Genomic DNA, 18245 nt, shown 5'->3' on the forward strand with positions numbered 1-18245 from the left:
CCAGAAGCTGAGGACAACACGTTCTGCCTCTCAGCCTGAGACTTCCAGATATGTTAGAGACGCACCCCCGCCCTCCTCCCAGGGACCCAGAACTAGGGTGCGCAGGGATGGAGCGGGGAACGAGTGAGGCAGCCACCCCCAGCCCCTCCAGGAAGGAGCTCGTGGAACCCAGGCGTCAGGCTGCCCAGTTCGCTCTGTGGTGACAAGGGCCCTTTGTGCCCCCCTCCCCCGGGGGCAGGGAGGAGCTGGGCCCTGGAGGCAGGCGGCCCCTGGCACCCAGGGGGAGGGGAGGGGCTGGCGAGTGGGGGCCTAGACCCTGGGAGGCCAGGGGACGGCGAGCAGGGCCGGTGGAGCAGAGGGTGCAGAAGCAAGGGCATCAAGTGAGTACTGCAGCTGAGAGGGCTGGGGACGGGGAGGAGAGCAGAGGACCTGGGGTGAGAGCACAGGGCAGGGTCACCCAGGGCGCGTGCAACGCAGGGCGTTCTGGGCCGTGGATGGTGGCTGTGAGCTGCCACTAATTTAGGATGGGGGAGGGTGCTGCTCAGGACCGCGCTGGGCGTGGGCTGGGATCATGGCACGGACACTGACTGAGCTTTGGGAGCAAACCACAGAGAGAGAGACAGAATGAGGCACCCTCCTTGGGACCCCTCCGGTGGAGATTCTGCCCTGGGGCTCCTAGGTTTGTGGCAGTTGGGGTGGAAGTGGTCCAGGGCCAGGAGAAGACCGAAAGGATGCCCAGGTAATCAGAGGTCTGTATCCTGCCATCTGGGAGGGGATGGGGGTGGGGGGGTTGAGTGGGCAAGTTCCAGCACTGAGCACACGACAGGGGTGTGTGTGCACAGGCGCGTGCACCTCTCTGAGTGAGCCTTAATCCACGTCAGTGTTTCTCCATCTTTTTTTTAACATCTCACTAAGGAAACCTTTCAGACTTGCTTTTCCTAAACCCACTTCCTCCATGAAATCTTAAGATAATAGATGGACTGTGTTTATGTACCACACAGCCCTTTAGAGAGCCACAAACCATCATAATAACTCAGGCTTTTCTGGACCCCATCCCCAAGAACCAGTTTTCATCCTTATTCAGAATGCATGATCTACACGCTTGGTTCATGAGTCTGGGCCCGTGGCCCTCACCTGTGTCTACCCGCCGTACCTCCCCGCGGCAGGCACAAAGACGGCATCTGCCGTGTGTTCTTCGGCATGGGTCTGGGTGGGTCTGGCCACAGCCACACCTCCATGTGTGTGCTGGTCCGAGTGCCTTTGGGAGTGTGCAGTGTGCAGTGTGTGTGCCTGATGGCCATGCCTGTAGCTGTGCAGGGGTGTGGTGGGCAGGAGGGTGAGGTGTGTGTGGGTATCTGCTGCACGTGGGTCCCGGTGCCTGTTGGTGTGTGCAGGGTCCTGAGCTGTTGGGGTGAGCCGCCTCCTTCTGGTTTTGTCCAGATCTGTAACATTTCATGCCAGCATTTGCATGTGTCTGACTACATGCATCTGTCCGTGGGAAGACAGTGTCAGAGGCCAAAAAAGCAGCCACTTGGAAACTCTGGCTCCAACCCGAGGCGACCCACGGAGCAGCCGGGTGCCAGGGACTCACTAACCCCAGTCCTTGGTCCTTCCTGGCTCCACTCAGAGCCCGGCCAGGCGTTCCCAGCTCTTCTCTCGACCCCACCTACCTCAGAAGCCCCCCAGGACGAGGCGCCCTCACCCTGAGGGAACAGGCCTCTTTTGTAACCGGGCTCTGGCCTCTGGAGGGTGAGGACACCAGGGGCCATCTGTGGGGCGGGAGAGGGCGGCAGGAATTCCCTCGGCATGTTGGGAATGCTGATGCTGTGAAACCCAGTCATTGATGGGGCTGGGTCCCTGCCTGCCACCCCCAGGTCTCAGCCATGGGACAAGTGCTCCCTTGCCCCATTCACACCCCTCGCCTCCCCCTACCCCAAGGCACTGCTGCTCCCCTTTGCTTCCCTGGAGTTCTCCATCATGGCTTGCCACGGGAGGTGACCACAGAGTAGCTTTGAGGCTGTGTGGGAGGGTCTCAAACATCCAGAGGCCATGGGCAACAGAGGCTGTGTGGGCAGCCTGGCAACGGCCACGACTCGTGCTGGATCCTGTGAACGGGGGTGGGGATGTTCGGGCCCCCACTTCCTTGCACCTGTCTGATTCTTGCTCCAGGTTGGCCGGCTGACAGCTGCAAGCGGGACCAGAAGGCATTCCCAACTCAGGGAGACGGAGGTGAGCGGGGAGGGTTCCAACTTCCCTTCCTCCTGGCTTTTCCTGCTTCCTCTTGTTCATCCAAACTTGGCTCTATCCTTACTTTCTGGAGATCCCCAAGGGCATAATGGTGATAAAGATAATTATTAGCACGTCACTAACCATGTAGATATCTTCACCGGCTCAATGGACGTGAATCTGAATAGTGAAGGACAGGGAAGCCCAGCGTGCTGCTGTCCATTGGGTTGCAAAGAGTTGGACGTGACTGAGCAACTGAATAACAACAAACCCATGGAGAGTCAGGACAGTTTGGTGGTGAAGTCTACAACCCTGGACAGGCAGACAGGGCTTGAATCCTAGCTCTGTTGCTTGCTGGCTGTGTGACCTTGGGCAAGTTACTCAATCTTGCTGGAGCTCAGCTACAAAAACAGGATAATAATTGCACCTACCTCAAATGAATTTGTATAGTAGAGTACCTCGGGTGGTACATGGTTGATGCCATAGATGTGTCTGTGATCATAAATACTAACAGCAGCAGCAGCTATCATCTGAACGGGCTGCTTCCCAAAATCTTACCAGAAGTCTTACTTTTCACTTCTCTGGGCCTTCAACACTCTCCTCTCCCCTCTCCAGCTCTGCTCACTTGCTGTACAAAATGATATTCCTCACGGCACTGTCTCTATTTTGGATTATGATTTCAGGTAATAATGCATGGGGATCTGGAGGTTTGTGGGTCCTGGCCCCTGAGCAGGCTGGGGTCCCTGGACCCCTCAGGTGGTGGGAGGTGATGAGAGTGGGGGTTGGGGGCACCCGGGCAGAATGTGTCTCTCAGCCTCGGCGGTCCTGCTCACCCACAGCCTCTCGTGGGGGTCAGTGGGGCGCCTGGATGCCATCGTCCATCTCGGCCTTTGAGGGCACGTGCGTCTCCATCCCCTGCCGCTTCAGCTTCCCTGATGAGCTGCGGCCGGCCGTCGTGCATGGCGTTTGGTACTTCAATAGCCCCTATCCGAAAAACTACCCTCCGGTGGTCTTCAAGTCACGCACGCAGGTGGTGCACGAGAGCTTCCAGGGACGCAGCCGCCTCCTGGGGGACCTGGGCCTGCGCAACTGCACCCTCCTGCTCAGCAACCTAAGCCCCGAGCTGGGCGGCAAATACTACTTTCGAGGGGACCTGGGGGGCTACAACCAGTACACCTTCTCCGAGCACAGCGTCCTGGACATCATCAGTGAGTCTTGGGGGGCTGTGCCGGGGGCGGGGACCATGGGAAACAGGAAGCCCTCCCAGTGCCCTTCTGGGAAGGTCTGGTCGGCAGAACCAAGGACTTGCTGGTTTGGCTGGAGGGAGGGGTGCCAAGCCTCTGGCCCACATGACCAGGCAGATGACAGAAAGGGGCAAAGCAGGGCCCCAAGTTGTATTGTCCTCCCCAGAGGAAAGCAGTGGCTCTTACTCTTCAGAGACACCCGGGAGAAAGACAGTGGGGCTCGGGGATTGCGGTAAGGTCTCTGCATCCCTGTATTAGCTGGGCTACTGTAGGCAGTTTGCTGAAATTCTCTGGGCCTTGTTATCCTCTTCTGCAAAATGGGGATAAGAACAGCATTTAAAGTTCAATAAGGGAATAGTTGTCAAGTGCTCAAAACAGTGCCTGGCACATGGAGCCTGGCTCGAGCTAAATGGGGTAGCATGAGAATGCAGGGCCATAGATCTCAGGCAGTCTGAGTTTTTGTTGTTTTGTTTTGTTTTGAGCCATGCCAAGTGGCATGGGGGATCCTAGTTCCCTGACTAGGGATAGAACCCGTATCCCCTGCAGTGGAAGCTTGGAGTCCTAACCACTGAATGGCCAGGAAATTCTCTGAATTTTCAAGGGAAACCAGAACTGTGTGTTTTCAGCATAGGCTGCTACTTCAGATTTTTTTTTTAATGTCTTAAGTTTATGCCAAATAAAATGCAGCTCTGGGCCAGTTTGGGCAGAGTAGGGTCCACTGCCTCATTTCTGAGAGGCCCTGAGAGGCATGGAATCCTTAGATTCAGGTTCCCCATCAGCTCTGAGACCATATGAGGAGCCAGATTATAGCCCTGATGCAGAAAGAGACCCCGCCCCCAACTCCAAACTGCCACAGACAGACAGACACAGCTCCAGGACACACCACACACACGCGCGCGCACACATGTGGAAGGTAAAGCAAAGCAAACATGAGAAGGAGAAAAGTTTCTTGAGGAATATAATATATTGTCTGGGGCACAGAGCTTCCCAGGTTGCAAAGTTGGTAAAGAATCTGCTTGTCAATGAAGGAAGATGCAAGAGATTCAGGTTCCATCCCTGGGTTGGGAAGATCTCCTGGGGGAGGAGATGGCAACCCACTCCTGTATTGTTGCCTGGAAAATTCCATGGACAGAGGAGCCTAGTCGGCTACATAGTCCATGGACTTGCAAAGAGTTGAAAGTGACTGAGCATGCACACATAGGGCACAGATGATGAAGCAAGAGCAACAGGGTTTGAAGCTCAGTTTTATCTGGTACCAGCTGTGGCCTCAGCTTCCTCATCCGTAAAATGAGCAAAATAACATTACTCACCCTCTAGTTTCAGCATGGCTGGAAGGACTGGCAAGTCAAACACCAGTGAAGTACTCAGAACACAATATTGTTGTTTCCATTATTATTACATCCCTCGTTGGATCTGCGGAGGGCTTCTGGGTGAACCGTACCCAGGAGAAGAGCCGGTTGTGGGGAACTCTGCATCCAAGGGCGGGGAGGGAACCAGGCGCCAGGAATGGAGTCCGACAGCGGCCTGCGGGTGAGGGATGGCTGGTGGGCGACGCTGCTTCCTCACCCTCCATCTCCCGGGCTCATGTAGACACCCCCAACATCGTGGTCCCCCCGGAAGTGATGGCTGGCACAGAAGTGGAGGTCAGCTGCATGGTGCCTGACAACTGCCCGGAGCTGCACCCAGAGCTGAGCTGGCTGGGCCACGAGGGGCTCGGTGAGCCGACTGTGCTGGGGCGGCTGCGCGAGGAGGAGGGTACCTGGGTGCAGGTGTCGCTGCTGCACTTTGTGCCCACCAGGGAGACCAACGGCCACCGGCTGGGCTGCCAGGCCTCGTTCCCCAACACTACCCTGCAGTTCGAGGGCTACGCCAGCCTGGACATCAAGTGTGAGCCTGGGTGCGGGCCAGGGGCGGGGCGGAGCGGGGCAGGGTCAGGGTCAGGGAGGGGGCGGGGTCAGGGCCGGGGGCGGGAAATGCGCGAGCGCCCCCTGAAGTCCTGTGTCCTCCCACCGCACCGCAGACCCCCCGGTGATCGTGGAGATAAACTCCACGGTGGAGGCCATCGAGGGCTCCCACGTCAGCCTGTTCTGCGGGGCCGACAGCAACCCGCCGCCGTTGCTGACCTGGATGCGGGATGGCACGGTGCTCCGCGAGGCCGTGGCCGAGAGCCTGTCCCTGGAGGTGGACGAAGTGACCCCTGCCGAAGACGGCGTCTACCTCTGCCTGGCTGAGAACACCTACGGCCAGGACAACCGCACCGTAGAGCTCAGCGTCATGTGTGAGTCGCCGCCCTGTGCGCCTCACACACCGGGCACTGGGGAACCAACCTCGCCCAGGGCAGAGCTGGGGGGCGGGGGCTGAGGGTAGCGATGGCGGTCAGGTCCATGCCTGCAGTTGAGATGAAGATGGAGAGGAAGTTCCAGGTTAAAGAGTTCTTTCATTCTTGAACACCTACTGGGCATCTATCTCCTGGCTAGGAGGACATGGAGATAGGAAGAGAGAATCAGAGTTGGTCTCTGCGCACCCAGGAAAGCCTGTTAAATTCAGTTTCCTGGGGGGTAGAGCTGGGCTTGGCCCCAGGAATGTGCATTTTATTATTATTATTTTTTAAAATATCTGTTTATTTGGCTGTATCATGCGGGCCTAAAATCTCAGGGGCTTCCCAGACGGCTCAATCATAAGAAATCTGCCCACCAATGCAGGAGACATAGGTTTGATCCCTAAGTTGGGAAGATTCCCTGAAGAAGGAAATGGCAACCCACTCCAGTTCCTTCTGGGAGAATCCCACAGACAGAGGAGCCTGGTAGGCTACAGTCCATGGGGTCACAAAGAGTCGGACAAGACTGAACAAACACAGGTGGGATCTTAGTTCCACAACCAGGGGTCAAACCCATGTCCTTTGCATTGCAAGGTGGATTCTTAACCAGCAGGGAAGCCCTGAAATCTGCATTTTAAAATGAGCCCTATTACAGTTCCAATGGGAGGGCTGAGGGGAACCCAAGCCTGATCCAGCCCCTGTGGGCACCCTGGAACATTATGGGGCTTCAGGAGGAGGGGACGGGTCAAACAGGATTCTTGGCTGGGAGCCAAGGAGAGGTCATTCATTCATTCATTCGCTCACAAATATTTATTGAGGCAAAGTGCCCAGGACTGGGGATAATAAAAATGGCAGCGCCAGGCAGCTTTTGATTTCCTCAGCAGTTTCTGAGTGCCCTATGCAAATGGTCCTTCCCTAGACATCCCCACAGCTGGCTGCCTCCTCCCGGGCCGCTTCTAGTCTGGAGGGAGCCTTCCCTCCGCATCCTAGTTAAAGCCATAACTACCCTGACTTCCCATCCCACTTTTATTTTTCTCCAAAGAGCTCCTCCCCATCTTGCCAACTATACACTTGATTTCCTTATACAGCACCTGTCCACATGGACAGAGATCTTCATCTGCCTTGTTCAGGCTAAAGCAGCGCATGTCATAGTCTATTCTCAGTGACCCCCTATGAAATTGGGAATATTTTTAAGTCTAGTTTCCAGATTTAAAAAATGGGGCCCCGAAGGGTTAAGACATGGGTCCACACACAGCTGGGAAGGAGTACAGCCGGGACTCAGACACAAGCACCGTGTCTGCAGAATCTCTGTAAACGAGACAGCCAGGCCTGAGGTTACCCGGGCTGTCCTGAGGCGGTGTGTTCCAGTTGGGGTGTTGAGGGTCACATTTAGGGGTGAGAGCTGGCTGGCAGAAGAGGCCCCCCTGGCTTCTGACCACTGGCCCCCTGTCCTGCCCCCTAGATGCACCCTGGAAGCCGATGGTGAACGGGACAGTGGTGGCCGTGGAGGGCGAGACAGTCTCCATCTTGTGCTCCACACAGAGCAACCCGGATCCTATTCTCACCATCTTCAAGGAGAAGCAGATTCTGGCCACGGTTATCTATGAGAGTGAGCTGCAGCTGGAGCTGCCGGCCGTCACCCCTGAGGACGACGGAGAGTACTGGTGTGTGGCCGAGAACCAGTATGGCCAGAGGGCCACCGCCTTCAACCTGTCTGTGGAGTGTGAGTACCCCCCTCCTTGACCCTCTTCCCCTGATGAAAACAGGTGGGCTTGATTCCTGCCCACCCACCCCTGTGGTGGAGCTCAATGGGGGACACTCAGCATCCCAACCAAGGGTCAGCTTTGCTCCAGCAGATGGGGGTGGGGAAGCTAAATCCACAGCAAGAAAAGGCCCACCTAAGGGACTTTCCTGGCAATCCAGTGGTTAAGACTCCACACTTCCAATGCAGGGGCATGGGTTCAATCCCTGGTTGGGGAACTAAAATCTCACATGCCGTGCAGGTTGGCCAAAAAAAAAAAAAAGTCCCACCTGAGAATATAATATTCCCACACCCTGGGATGGGCTTTTGACCAAGGATATTTCTGAATCCTGTGGCCACTGCTTCTCTGAAGTGTAGAAGTGTTAGTCCCTCAGTCATGTCCAACTCTTTGCGACCCCATGGACTGTAGTCCACCAGGCTCCTCTGTCGTGGGATTTCCCAGGCAAGAATACCAGAGTGGGTTTCCATTCCCTTCTCCAGGGGATTTTCCTGACTCAGTGATCAAACTCGGGTCTCCCACACTGCAGGCAGATTCTTTACAGTCTGAGCCACCAGGGAAGCACACATGCATTAACTAAAACAAAAACCGCAACCTCTAACCCTGTGGAGCATCGCTAGGAGTCAGGCACTGCTGGAAGCTCTTGACAGGAACCTACTCTTTCACCTCTTTGACATCCCAGTGAGGGAGATTCTCTTACTGTCCCCAGTTTCCAGAGAAGGAAACTGAGGCCCTTAGGGGTTATGTCACTCACCCCAGGTCACCCAGGCAGAACTGAGATTCAGATGCAGGAGTCTGGTTCCACTCTTCTGTAATGCCCAAAGCTGACCTCATCCTGTGTTATGACATCAGAATACATTGGTCAAGCCGTTGTTATGTGCACGAGCTGTGTGGCTCAGTGGGAGGTGGGGGATAGGACCGAGAGGACGCCAAGCATGTTAACAGATATAGCACAGCCAGAGAGATGAGACGGGTGCAGATAAAAAGCTAACTGTCTCGGGAATGGAGCTCATTGTTCCACTGCCAACCAGTCCCCTTCCTGACCTCCCTTCTCTGGACAGCACTGGCAACACCCCGCTCCCACCCCAGCCATCATTCAGGTCATAGCTCCGAAGTCATGGTTTCCACTTCCCCTCCTCCAGCACCTCCTTCTGGAATGTCGCCTCCATCTTTCCATTCTCTCTGCTTCCTCCCCAACCCCAGCCTGGCCTCTGGCACTTGTCTCCAAAGTCACCACTTCCAGACTTACTTATTCCACCTACTGTGGTCCCCACCACACAAGTCTGTTAGAAGGTGTTGAGCACAGTCCATACTCAACAGTCTGCAAGTGGCCACAGTCAGTTGTTGTTCAGTTGCTAAGTCGAGTCTGACCCTGCAACCCCATGGACGGCAGCACTTCAGGCTTCCCTGTCCTTCACTAACTCCTGGAGTTTGCTCAAGCTCAAGTCCATTCAGTCAAAGACACCATCCAACCATCTCATCCCCTGTTGCCCCCTTCTTCTCCTGCCTTCCATCTTTCCCAGCATCAGGGTCTTTTCCAGTGAGTCAGCTCCTCACATCAGGTGGCCAAAGTTGGAGCTTCAGCTTCAACATCAGTCCTTCCAGTGAATATTCAGGGTTGATTTCCTTTAGGATTGAATGATTTGATCTCCTTGCAGTCCAAGGGACTCTCAAGAGTCTTCTCCAGCACCACATTTCCAAAGCATCAGTTCTTTGGTGCTCAGCCTCCTTTATGGTCCAACTCTCACATCCATACATGACTACTGGATAAACCATTGCTTTGACTATGGCTTTGTCAGCAAAGTGGAGACAGATTATTCCACGGCAATGTGATGGCCGTCACTGCTCTGCTGACCTTTCATCTTGGGGACATCTTTCCTCCCAGTTTGCTCCCTCCCAGCATCAATATGTGATATGTGTATGGGTTGTGTATACTCTGCCTTCTTCATACATGCCCCTCCTTCTTCCTCTTGGTCTTCCCCATTATATCTACTTCCTTAATCAGAACTTCTTAGGTGTAAGAGCCAGAGAACCCCTTGAGAACCTGATGGAAGCCCCTGAATGTACATACAACTCCACTTCATGTACATTTTCAGTCACAGACCATCCTGTCCCATGGACTGTAGCCCATCAGGTTCATCTGTCCATGGAATTCTCCAGACAAGAATACTGGAGTGGGCTACCATTTCCTTCTCCAGGGGATCTTCCCAACAAGGTTTGAACCCTGGTCTCCTGCATTTCAGGCAGATTCTCTACCACCTGAGCCACCAGAGAAGCACAATAAGAGTGGCAGCAGCAAACAATGCTGAAGGGCCTACCCTGAGCCAGGACTGCATCCCCAGCACGTGTTATTGTGGTGGCCTCTTTCTTTTCTTTTAATGTTTTTTTTTTTATTGTTGTAAAAGTCACATAATATAAAACACACTATCTTAACCACATTTAACTGTACAGCTCAGTGGCACTAAGTACATCCATACTGTTGTGCAACTCTCACCATCACCCATCTCCCCAATTTTTCACCTTCCTAAACTGAAGCTCTGTCCCCATTAAACACTAAGTCCCCATCCCCCTCCCTGGTCACCTCTTGAAGCAGCTGCATATTGTCATCATCTCCCTTCACTGAGGAGAAACGGAAGGACAGAATTCCCCAAGGCCATGCAGTTGGGAGGCTGGCCAGTGTCAAGATTCTTCTGGACCCTGTCTGTCCAGTTCGTAAACCTCTGGCTGTTTCAGTTCCCCTGAAGTCCCTGGAACCCAAGGACTCAAGGCCTTCAATGTGCCAGAGGGGACAAGCAGCTGTGCCCCCAACCCCCACTCCTGCTGAGCCCGTCGCTGGGCTCCAAGGTCTGGGTCACAGTGCTTGCACTCTGGGAGTCCAGCCCCAGGTTGCTGGGCAGAGCTATCCCTCAGTCCCCTCTCTGTCCCCAAAGTCTGTGTCTCCTAGTACTGGGGCTTCCATGCTCGCTGACAACGGTGGGTGCTCCTGAGGAGGGGGTCTCAGCAGGGGACCTGCAGGGCACTCACCCTTACTGAGATCTTGTGACAAGCAGGTCCAAGCCCTTTGCACATATTGACCTGTTTCGTTCTCACAACAATGTGACTGGGGGTAGGGATCGCTTGTCACCCCAGTTAGATATGAAGAAGTGGAAGTGTTACTGGTGTCTAGCTCCTGACAGAGCTGAATGGACTTGGGTCTGAATCCAAGCTCTGTTTCCGTCTTGCTGTGTGATCCCAGACGAGTGACTTCACCTTTGCTGAGCTCTGATTCTCTTCTCTGAAAAATGGGTGTGACAGTATCTTACACTAAGGAGCCCACGTGCCCTGTAAGTCTTAGACACCCTCTTAATTTCCCACTCATCTCCCTGAACTCCTGGCTGGATGGATATCCGCTGCCTTTCTGCTGCCAAGGCATTGCTCACATGCGCCCTCTGCTGGAATAGTTCTATGTACATGCGTGCGTGTTCAGTCGCTTTGCTGCTGCTGCAAAGTCGCTTCAGTCGTGTCCGACTCTGTGCGACCCCATAGACGGCAGCCCACCAGGCTCCCCGGTCCCTGGGATTCTCCAGGCAAGAATACTGGAGTGAGTTGCCATTTCCTTCTCCAATGCATGAAAGTGAAAAGTGAAAGTGAAGTCGCTCAGTCGTGCCCGGCTCAGTCGCTTTATCTAATCCTAAATCCCTAGATGGGATGTTAAGCTTTCTTTTCAACACACTCGTACTCCCACTTCAGAGTGTATTCTCCGTAGCCCCTGGCAAGTCAAGCACCCATTACCCCTGTTTGCACAGAAGAGAAGTCCATCTTGTAGGTCCAGGAAGCTGAGTGGCCTGGTTCGGGCCACCAGCCAGTAGATGGCAGAGCTGGAATTCAAGCCAAAGCTGTCTCACGCCCCGAACCTCCCATCTTTTGTGGGACCTGGGGTTTGTCTAGTATCAGTCAGGGTTTCACAGGTCTCGGGGCTGCCGGCAACTCTGCAAAGATGCTGAGCACACTGCAGGGTGTCAGCATTCCCGCAGCCCCGTCACAGCTGTACTAGCGGTACAGTCTAGAATGAAAAGGTTTTTACTTTTTAAAATAATCACTGTCAGTTCAGGTTGGTCATTACTAATTTACTCTGTGGTGTGTTAATTCGTTAATACTATAGTAAGCATCGGGCTTCCCTGGTGGCAAAGTGGTAAAGAATCCCCCTGCTAATGCAGGAGACGTAGGTTCAGTCTCTGGGTTGGAAAGATCCCCTGGAGAAGGAAGTGGCAACCCACTACAATATTCTTGCCTTGGAAATCCCATGGAGGGAGGAGACAGGCAGGCAGGCTATAGTCCATGGGGTCCCAAAAGATTTGGACGTGACTTAATAACTAAACAACAACATAGCAAGCATATACATGTCTACCTAAGCAGAATTTGGACTATTTAACTTTTGATTTACTAGACTTAGAGATATGTACCCATTCCAAATGGAATGATCCCTATTGCAAATACCCAAGTCTCATGGCTCCCTGCCCCATCACTGTTACCTGCATATTCTTTTTGGATGGAAATTGAAGGTCAGACTAGAGTGAGCAGAGGTGAGTGCCAAACTCTCAGAAGGAAAGAGAACATAGATGAAAAAGCAACATTCAATGTTCTATTATAATTTCATATTGGGAAATGAAAGGGGAAAAACCATCCCGGTATCACTTCTTTTTTTCTTTTTTAATTTAAATTTATCCAGTATCACTTTTGTAATTCAAATGGCAGCAAAGGTCAACAAAATTATCTTGAGTGGAGGGTGGTGTCTGGTGTGTCCTATGAGGGAGGGAGGGTCAGGATGCAGGGTCTCTGGGGAGTGAGTGGGGGCATCTGCAGGATGGCCAGGAGGCGGAGCTGGCTGAACTCAGTCGCTCATCCCATGAGTCTTCCCAGAGCTCCTGCCAGGTGAAAGGGATGTTCTGGAAACCTTCCAGTGGTTAAGACTCTCAGCTTCCACTGCAAGGGGCATGGGTTTGATACCTGGTCAGGGGATTAAGATCCCGCATGCTTCTCAGTGTAGCAACAAGAGAAAAAAGAAAAGGATATTCTAACAGTGGGGACAGAGTGGAGACAGAGCAAGTACTTGTCTGGATGGAAATAAGAGAGCAGTCACATCGGTATGTAACCCCAGTAGACGTAAGTGCTGAGGAGCAAACCCGAGTGAATGGTTAGTGCAGCGAGGTGCCGCTTACATGGTATGGTCAGAGAAAGAGCGTGGTCTGCACAGAAGCTGCCTGGAGTGAGGGTGTGAGCACTGCAGGTGTCAGGGAAGTGCTCAAGGCTGAGGGAGAAACGGAAGACTCTGGGTGTGGGAAAAAGTTCCACGAGTATGAGAAACAGCAAGGAGGCTGGTGTGGCCAGAAGAGAGTGAGCCAGAGTGAAAGCAGAAGATCTGAGTGTGGCCAAGTCCTGCAGGGCCTTGCAGACCAAGGCAAAGTATTGGGGTTTTATTCTAAGTGACACAGGAAGCAGTTGGAGGGGGTGAGTTTAAGCAGGGAGTGCCGTGATCTGATTTATTTATTTATATTATAATGATCACTTTTAAAGATTTTATTTCAGGTTTTTTTTTGTTTAAATTGTATTTATTTTTGGTTGTGCTGGGCTTCCGTTGCTGCATGGGCTTTTCTCTAGTTGCGGTGCCTGGGCTTCTCATGGAGGTGGCTTCTCCTGTTGCAGGACCACAGGCCCTAGGGCGCACAGGCTTCAGTAGCTACAGCATGTGAGCTTTGTAGTTGCAGGTCTGGGCTCTAGAGAACACAGTAGTTGTGGAGCACAGGCTTAGTTGCTCCGTGGCATGCGGGATCTTCCCGGGTGAGGGATCGAACCCGTGTTTCCTGCATTGGCAGGTGGATTCTTTACCACTGAGCCACCAGGGAAGCCCCTCATGTTTTTAAAATATATATTTATTTATTTGGCTGGGCCAGGTCTTAGTTACAACACTCGAGATCTTCACTGCAGCATGTGAGATGTTTTCGTTGCAGCACATGGGATCTAGCTCCCTAACCAGGGATTGAACCTGGCCCCCTGCATTGTGAGTGCAGGGTCTTAGCCACTGGACCACCAGGGAAGTCTCTATGATCTGATTTATATTTTACAAAGTGAGCAGCATTGGAGAGGGCATTAGAGAGAGTGTGGGGCGTCCCTGGTGGTTCAGTGGTAAAGAATCTGCTGGCAATGCAGAAAATGCAGGAGACATAGGTTCAGTCCCTGGGTCGGGAAGATCCCCTGGAGGAGGGCATGGCTACCCACTCCAGGATTCTTGCCTGGAGAATCCCACGGACAGAGGAGCCTGGCGGGCTTCAGTCCACGGGGTCTCAAAGAGTCGGACGTGACTGAAATGGCTGAGTGAGCACACACAAGAGAGGGTGCAGGGGGCACAGCCAGCTCATCTCAGCCCAGAAGCCCCTAAGTCCCCATCTCCAGCCTACCAGGTCTTGGTCTTGCCCCCACAGTCGCTCCTGTGATCCTATTGGAGTCCCACTGTGCGGCAGCCCGTGACACAGTGCAGTGCCTCTGTGTGGTGAAAGCCAACCCAGAGCCCTCCGTGGCCTTCGAGCTGCCCTTGCGCAACGTGACGGTGAACGAGACAGAGCGCGAGTTCGTGTACTCAGAGCGCAGCGGCCTCCTGCTCACCAGCATCCTGACGCTGCGGGGGCAGGCCCAGGCCCCACCCCGGGTCATCTGCACCTCCCACAACCTCTACGGCACCAAGAGCCTGGAGCTGCCCTTCCAGGGAGCCCGTGAGTGATGTGGCCTGGGGCTGGGAGTCAGGGAACAGATGGGACCCCTGTTGGATCTAAGCTCCCCTCGCCCAGGCTGATTATCGGGCGCTGAGCAATGGTCCGGCTATGCCGTTGATCGAATGGTCAAGATGCGCTTTCCAGCCAGTTAGGAGAGGCTGCCCCAAGCCTGCTGACACTTCGAGGGCCCCTCCAACAGCTCAACTGACCAGTCAGTGCAAGGGTGTGCCTGCTGTGTAAACATGTTCACTCCCGCCCCTGCCCTAGCCCGTCTCCTAAGAACCCTGGTGTCCTCCTCCCACCAGCAGCCCTGAGGGCACCTGGGTCTTCTCTTTCCTCAGACCGCCTCATGTGGGCCAAGATCGGGCCTGTGGGAGCCGTGGTGGCCTTTGCCATCCTAATCGCCATTGTGTGCTACATCACCCAGACGCGCAGAAAGTGAGTGGGCTGAGCTGGAGTGTAGTGGGGTGGAAGGGCGGGGGGGTGGGTGCAGGAAGCCTCCAGGGGCAGGGCAGGGCAGACCAGTTGGAGGCTGGGCGTGGGTAACAGAGGGCGGGTTCCGCTGTGAGAATTCAGCTGGGTGGAGGACAGTGGACTCGGGCTAACAGGAGCCGCCGTGGTCAGGTCACAGGTGTCGACGCCTGGATGGGACCCTTCCCACCAGTCATCACGGGTGCCCCACATTCTCTGCTGTCTCCTCCTGCCCCTCCCTTGTGATGTGGAGAGCCAGTACCCTGGCTTGCGGGCACAGCATCAGCCACAGTGGGTTCCAGAAACTCCAACAACTACACATAATCTGTGGTATCAGTAAATGCTCCCCAGTCCCAAGTCACACCCGCCTGCTGCTATTTCTCTTCCTTGTGTCACACACCCATCAGCACTCCCGACAAGGAATTAATCTCCCCATTCTGCATCCTGGCAGCCAGGGGGTACAGATGGCCCCAGAGAACCGAGAGGAGCCAGGCAGGGGTCCTGAAGGTGGCAGAGACTGGGGCCCAGGGGTGGCTCGTCTTCAGCCGTGAAGCAGGAGAGGGATGGGCTAGGATGGATGGGAAGAGGCTGCTCACCGAAGCGGCCGCCCACCCCATCTTAGAGATTGGGCCAAACTCCTAAGGTAGAGGGAACTGCAGACAGAGAGAGGAGTAGGGAACCCAAAAGTCGCACTGGGGCTGACATGTCCTGCCTTGCAGAAAGAACGTGACGGAAAGCCCCAGCTTCTCGGGGGGAGACAACCCCCCCGTCGTGTTCAGCAGCGACTTCCGCATCTCCGGGGCGCCGGAGAAATATGAGGTGAGGCCAGAGCCCCGTGGCGCCAAGCTGGCTGGAGATCCTGGGTGCTGGGGACACTGAGGGCCTGGGAGGGGCCTGGGAGGCCCTGGGTGGAGGGGGAGCTGGCCCCAAAGAAAGGGAGGAAAGGATCTGCTGAGCCTGGCTCGGCCCTGGGCTGGGACAGGGCGCTCAGGCTGAGGCTGCAAGCGGGGCTGTAGAGTTCGGGGCCCACGAGAAGCCCTGACCCTCCCCGCCTGGGTCTATGACTGCATTTCCTTCTCCAATAGTCCAGAGAGGTCTCTACCCTGGAATGAGCACCCCAGGAGGTAGGTTCCGGGGGCCTCAGTGTGCCCACCTCTGGGCCCGTGTTGGGCCTCGGGGTTGGCGGGCATGTGTGTGCGTCCCCGTCAGGCGTCCAGGTTGGTCCCCAGTTGAGTGTGGCCTTGCCCAGCAGCCCCTGGCCTTGTCTGTTCTGTCCCACTACTGCTCCCGTCTGTCTGTCTGTGGCCACTGTCCTGTGTGCGTGTGTGTCTGAAGGAGGGAGGTCAAGGATGGCAGGCGTGATGGGGAAGCTGAAGTTGCACCTGGAGGATGTCCCAGATTGAGGAGGGACCACACCAGACCCGAACCTGCTGAGCCAGGCACTTACAACAACTGGGAAAAGTGGCTTCCCGACAGGTGGCTTCCATCTAGAAAGGCGTTATGGGTTGAATTGGGTGCCCCGCAAATTCCCAGGTTGATGAAGTTTTCTCGGAGACAATGAATTTGTGGGCAGCTTTCAGGCTTAGCAGCGAGGAGGTTGTTTTGTGTAGGGGGCACTGGTGCAGGCAGGGCTCCCAAGAGCAACCCAGGACCATGGGGTCGGCTGGGTGGGTGGTCCTTGAAGAAGGAGGCTCACACATGCTCTAGAGCCATGGGTGTGCCAGCAACCCAGCATCTGCAGCTGGGAAAGGTGGGACAGGACCGCCTAATGGGTTGGCTCCCTTCATAGAGTGAGAGGCGCCTGGGATCAGAGAGGAGGCTGCTGGGTCTTCGGGGAGAACCCCCGGAGCTGGACCTGAGCTATTCTCACTCGGACCTGGGAAAACGACCCACCAAGGACAGCTATACCCTGACGGAGGAGCTAGCCGAGTATGCTGAAATCCGCGTCAAGTGAGGGAGCTGGGGGCACCCTGTGCGGTCACCCACCCCCTCCAAGACCCTCAGTGGCCCCCACTGGCTGTGGGCTCCCTTCCTCCCCAAAGTCGTGGGGGCTGGGGCAGGGAAGGGCTGGGGCAGGTGACGGAGAGCTCTGGGCCTGGCCTCCCTCTCCTTCCCAGCTGCCCCTCCCCCCCCCCCCCCCGCCAACACCCCACCCCCACCTTGTGGCTTCCCTCTAACCTCCTTTAACCTCATCTGTCTGGAGGGGAGCTCTGTCTGTCCATGTTATTTATTGCTACCCCTTGCCTGGTCTCCTGCCCCCACACCTGGCCCCAGGACCTGTACGGAGGGATGTGAAATAAATGCCCTGAAACCAAATACCCACCTAGTTCCTGATGATTTCTGACCCATCCTTGGGAAGCCTGCCACTCACCTCCTTGCCCTCCCCCTGAGTCCTCTGGGATTCTAGCCTGGCACCCAGGCCAGCCATTCTTAAGTTGTTCCTGCTCTGATCTGGCAGCTGTGGGCTGGGTTTGGTCCACAGGAGGTCATGTTTGACTGCTGGGTGATTTCACCTAACAACCCTCATTCCTGCTTGTGCCACAGTCAGAGTAACCAATAGCCCAAGGCTCCCACTTCCGTACCACCGTGTCTCACTGACAGAGATGGCGGCTGCTTCTTCGGAAGGAGCCTGGCTCCCGATTTGCCACAGTGCCCACCATTCCCCGGTCCCCCACCCGGTTGGCTTCACTCACTGACTTTCCCCCCTGCCCCCTGTGGGTCCCAGGGGGACCCCGGGTCTCAGTGTTTCCTGAGCCTGTATCAGCTTGACTGCCATGCCTCACATTTATGCTGCATTCTGCAGCTTCAATCTTTCTTTTTAAGTGAAGTATTTATTTTGGTTGCTCCATGTCGTTTGTGAGATCTTAGTTTCCCCCACCAGGGATCAAATTCTAGTCCCAGAAGTGAAAGCCCTGCATCTTAACCACTGGATCACCAGGAAATTCTCAATCTTTCAAACCTCATTTGAATCAAGAAATATCCATCAGGCACCAGCTGTGTATTGAACCCCTTTAGGAAGCTCAGGCTATCCTGGGAAGGGAACCCCCACCTCTTGTAGGACAACCCTGTGAGAACTCTGGGGCTCCGAGAAGCCCTGTGATTTTTCCCAGGGTCCCAGAGCCAGGAAATGGTGTGGCCAGACCCTGGACTCAAGTCTTCTTGAAGTTAAAGAAGGCCAGACTCTCTAGCATGAATTGTTATCAACAACTAACATTTTTGCTGAGTGCTTACTATGTGCCCCATGATTCTACCTGGTTTACATGAATTAATCTCCATCCACCTTCCCTGACGACTCTGACAATTGTTCTCCAAGTGGGGTCTTGGCACTACCAGCATCAGCCTTACCTGGGCACCTGCCAAAAAGGCAGATTCTCAGGCCATACCCAAGCCTAGCAGTCTGTGTTTTCATGACTCTTCCTGGTGGAGAAGGGCATGGCAACCCATTCCAGTATTCCTGCCTGGAGAGTCCATGAACAGAGGC

The 18245-nt window shown here is 54.8% G+C and overlaps 1 protein-coding gene and 1 non-coding gene across 5 annotated transcripts; one reads left to right on the top strand and one right to left on the bottom strand.

The window, feature by feature from the left end:
• Positions 1-277: 277 nt before the first annotated feature.
• Positions 278-17080, top strand: MAG (myelin associated glycoprotein). 4 transcript variants are annotated; one of them, XM_019979077.2, is made up of 12 exons: positions 278-380; positions 2170-2229; positions 2842-2909; positions 3066-3434; positions 5061-5357; positions 5491-5748; positions 7250-7510; positions 14006-14293; positions 14635-14731; positions 15484-15583; positions 15850-15888; positions 16554-16690. In XM_019979077.2, exons 3-11 carry the CDS (start codon positions 2864-2866, stop codon positions 15874-15876), a joined length of 1743 nt encoding a protein of 580 aa, XP_019834636.2. In that variant the 5' UTR covers positions 278-380; positions 2170-2229; positions 2842-2863; the 3' UTR covers positions 15877-15888; positions 16554-16690. The 4 variants fall into 4 exon arrangements, with proteins under 4 accessions (XP_019834636.2, XP_070628139.1, XP_070628142.1 ...); XM_070772038.1 differs by lacking the exon at positions 15850-15888 and having other exon boundaries at positions 16554-17080; XM_070772041.1 differs by lacking the exons at positions 278-380; positions 15850-15888 and adding an exon at positions 461-749 and having other exon boundaries at positions 16554-17080.
• Positions 13549-13620, bottom strand: TRNAV-CAC (transfer RNA valine (anticodon CAC)). Its single transcript has one exon. It is a non-coding gene; the product is annotated as a tRNA-Val (tRNA).
• Positions 17081-18245: the final 1165 nt, after the last annotated feature.

The sequence above is a fragment of the Bos indicus genome, chromosome 18, assembly GCF_029378745.1.
Source record: "Bos indicus isolate NIAB-ARS_2022 breed Sahiwal x Tharparkar chromosome 18, NIAB-ARS_B.indTharparkar_mat_pri_1.0, whole genome shotgun sequence".
NCBI classification, from domain to species: domain Eukaryota; kingdom Metazoa; phylum Chordata; class Mammalia; order Artiodactyla; family Bovidae; genus Bos; species Bos indicus.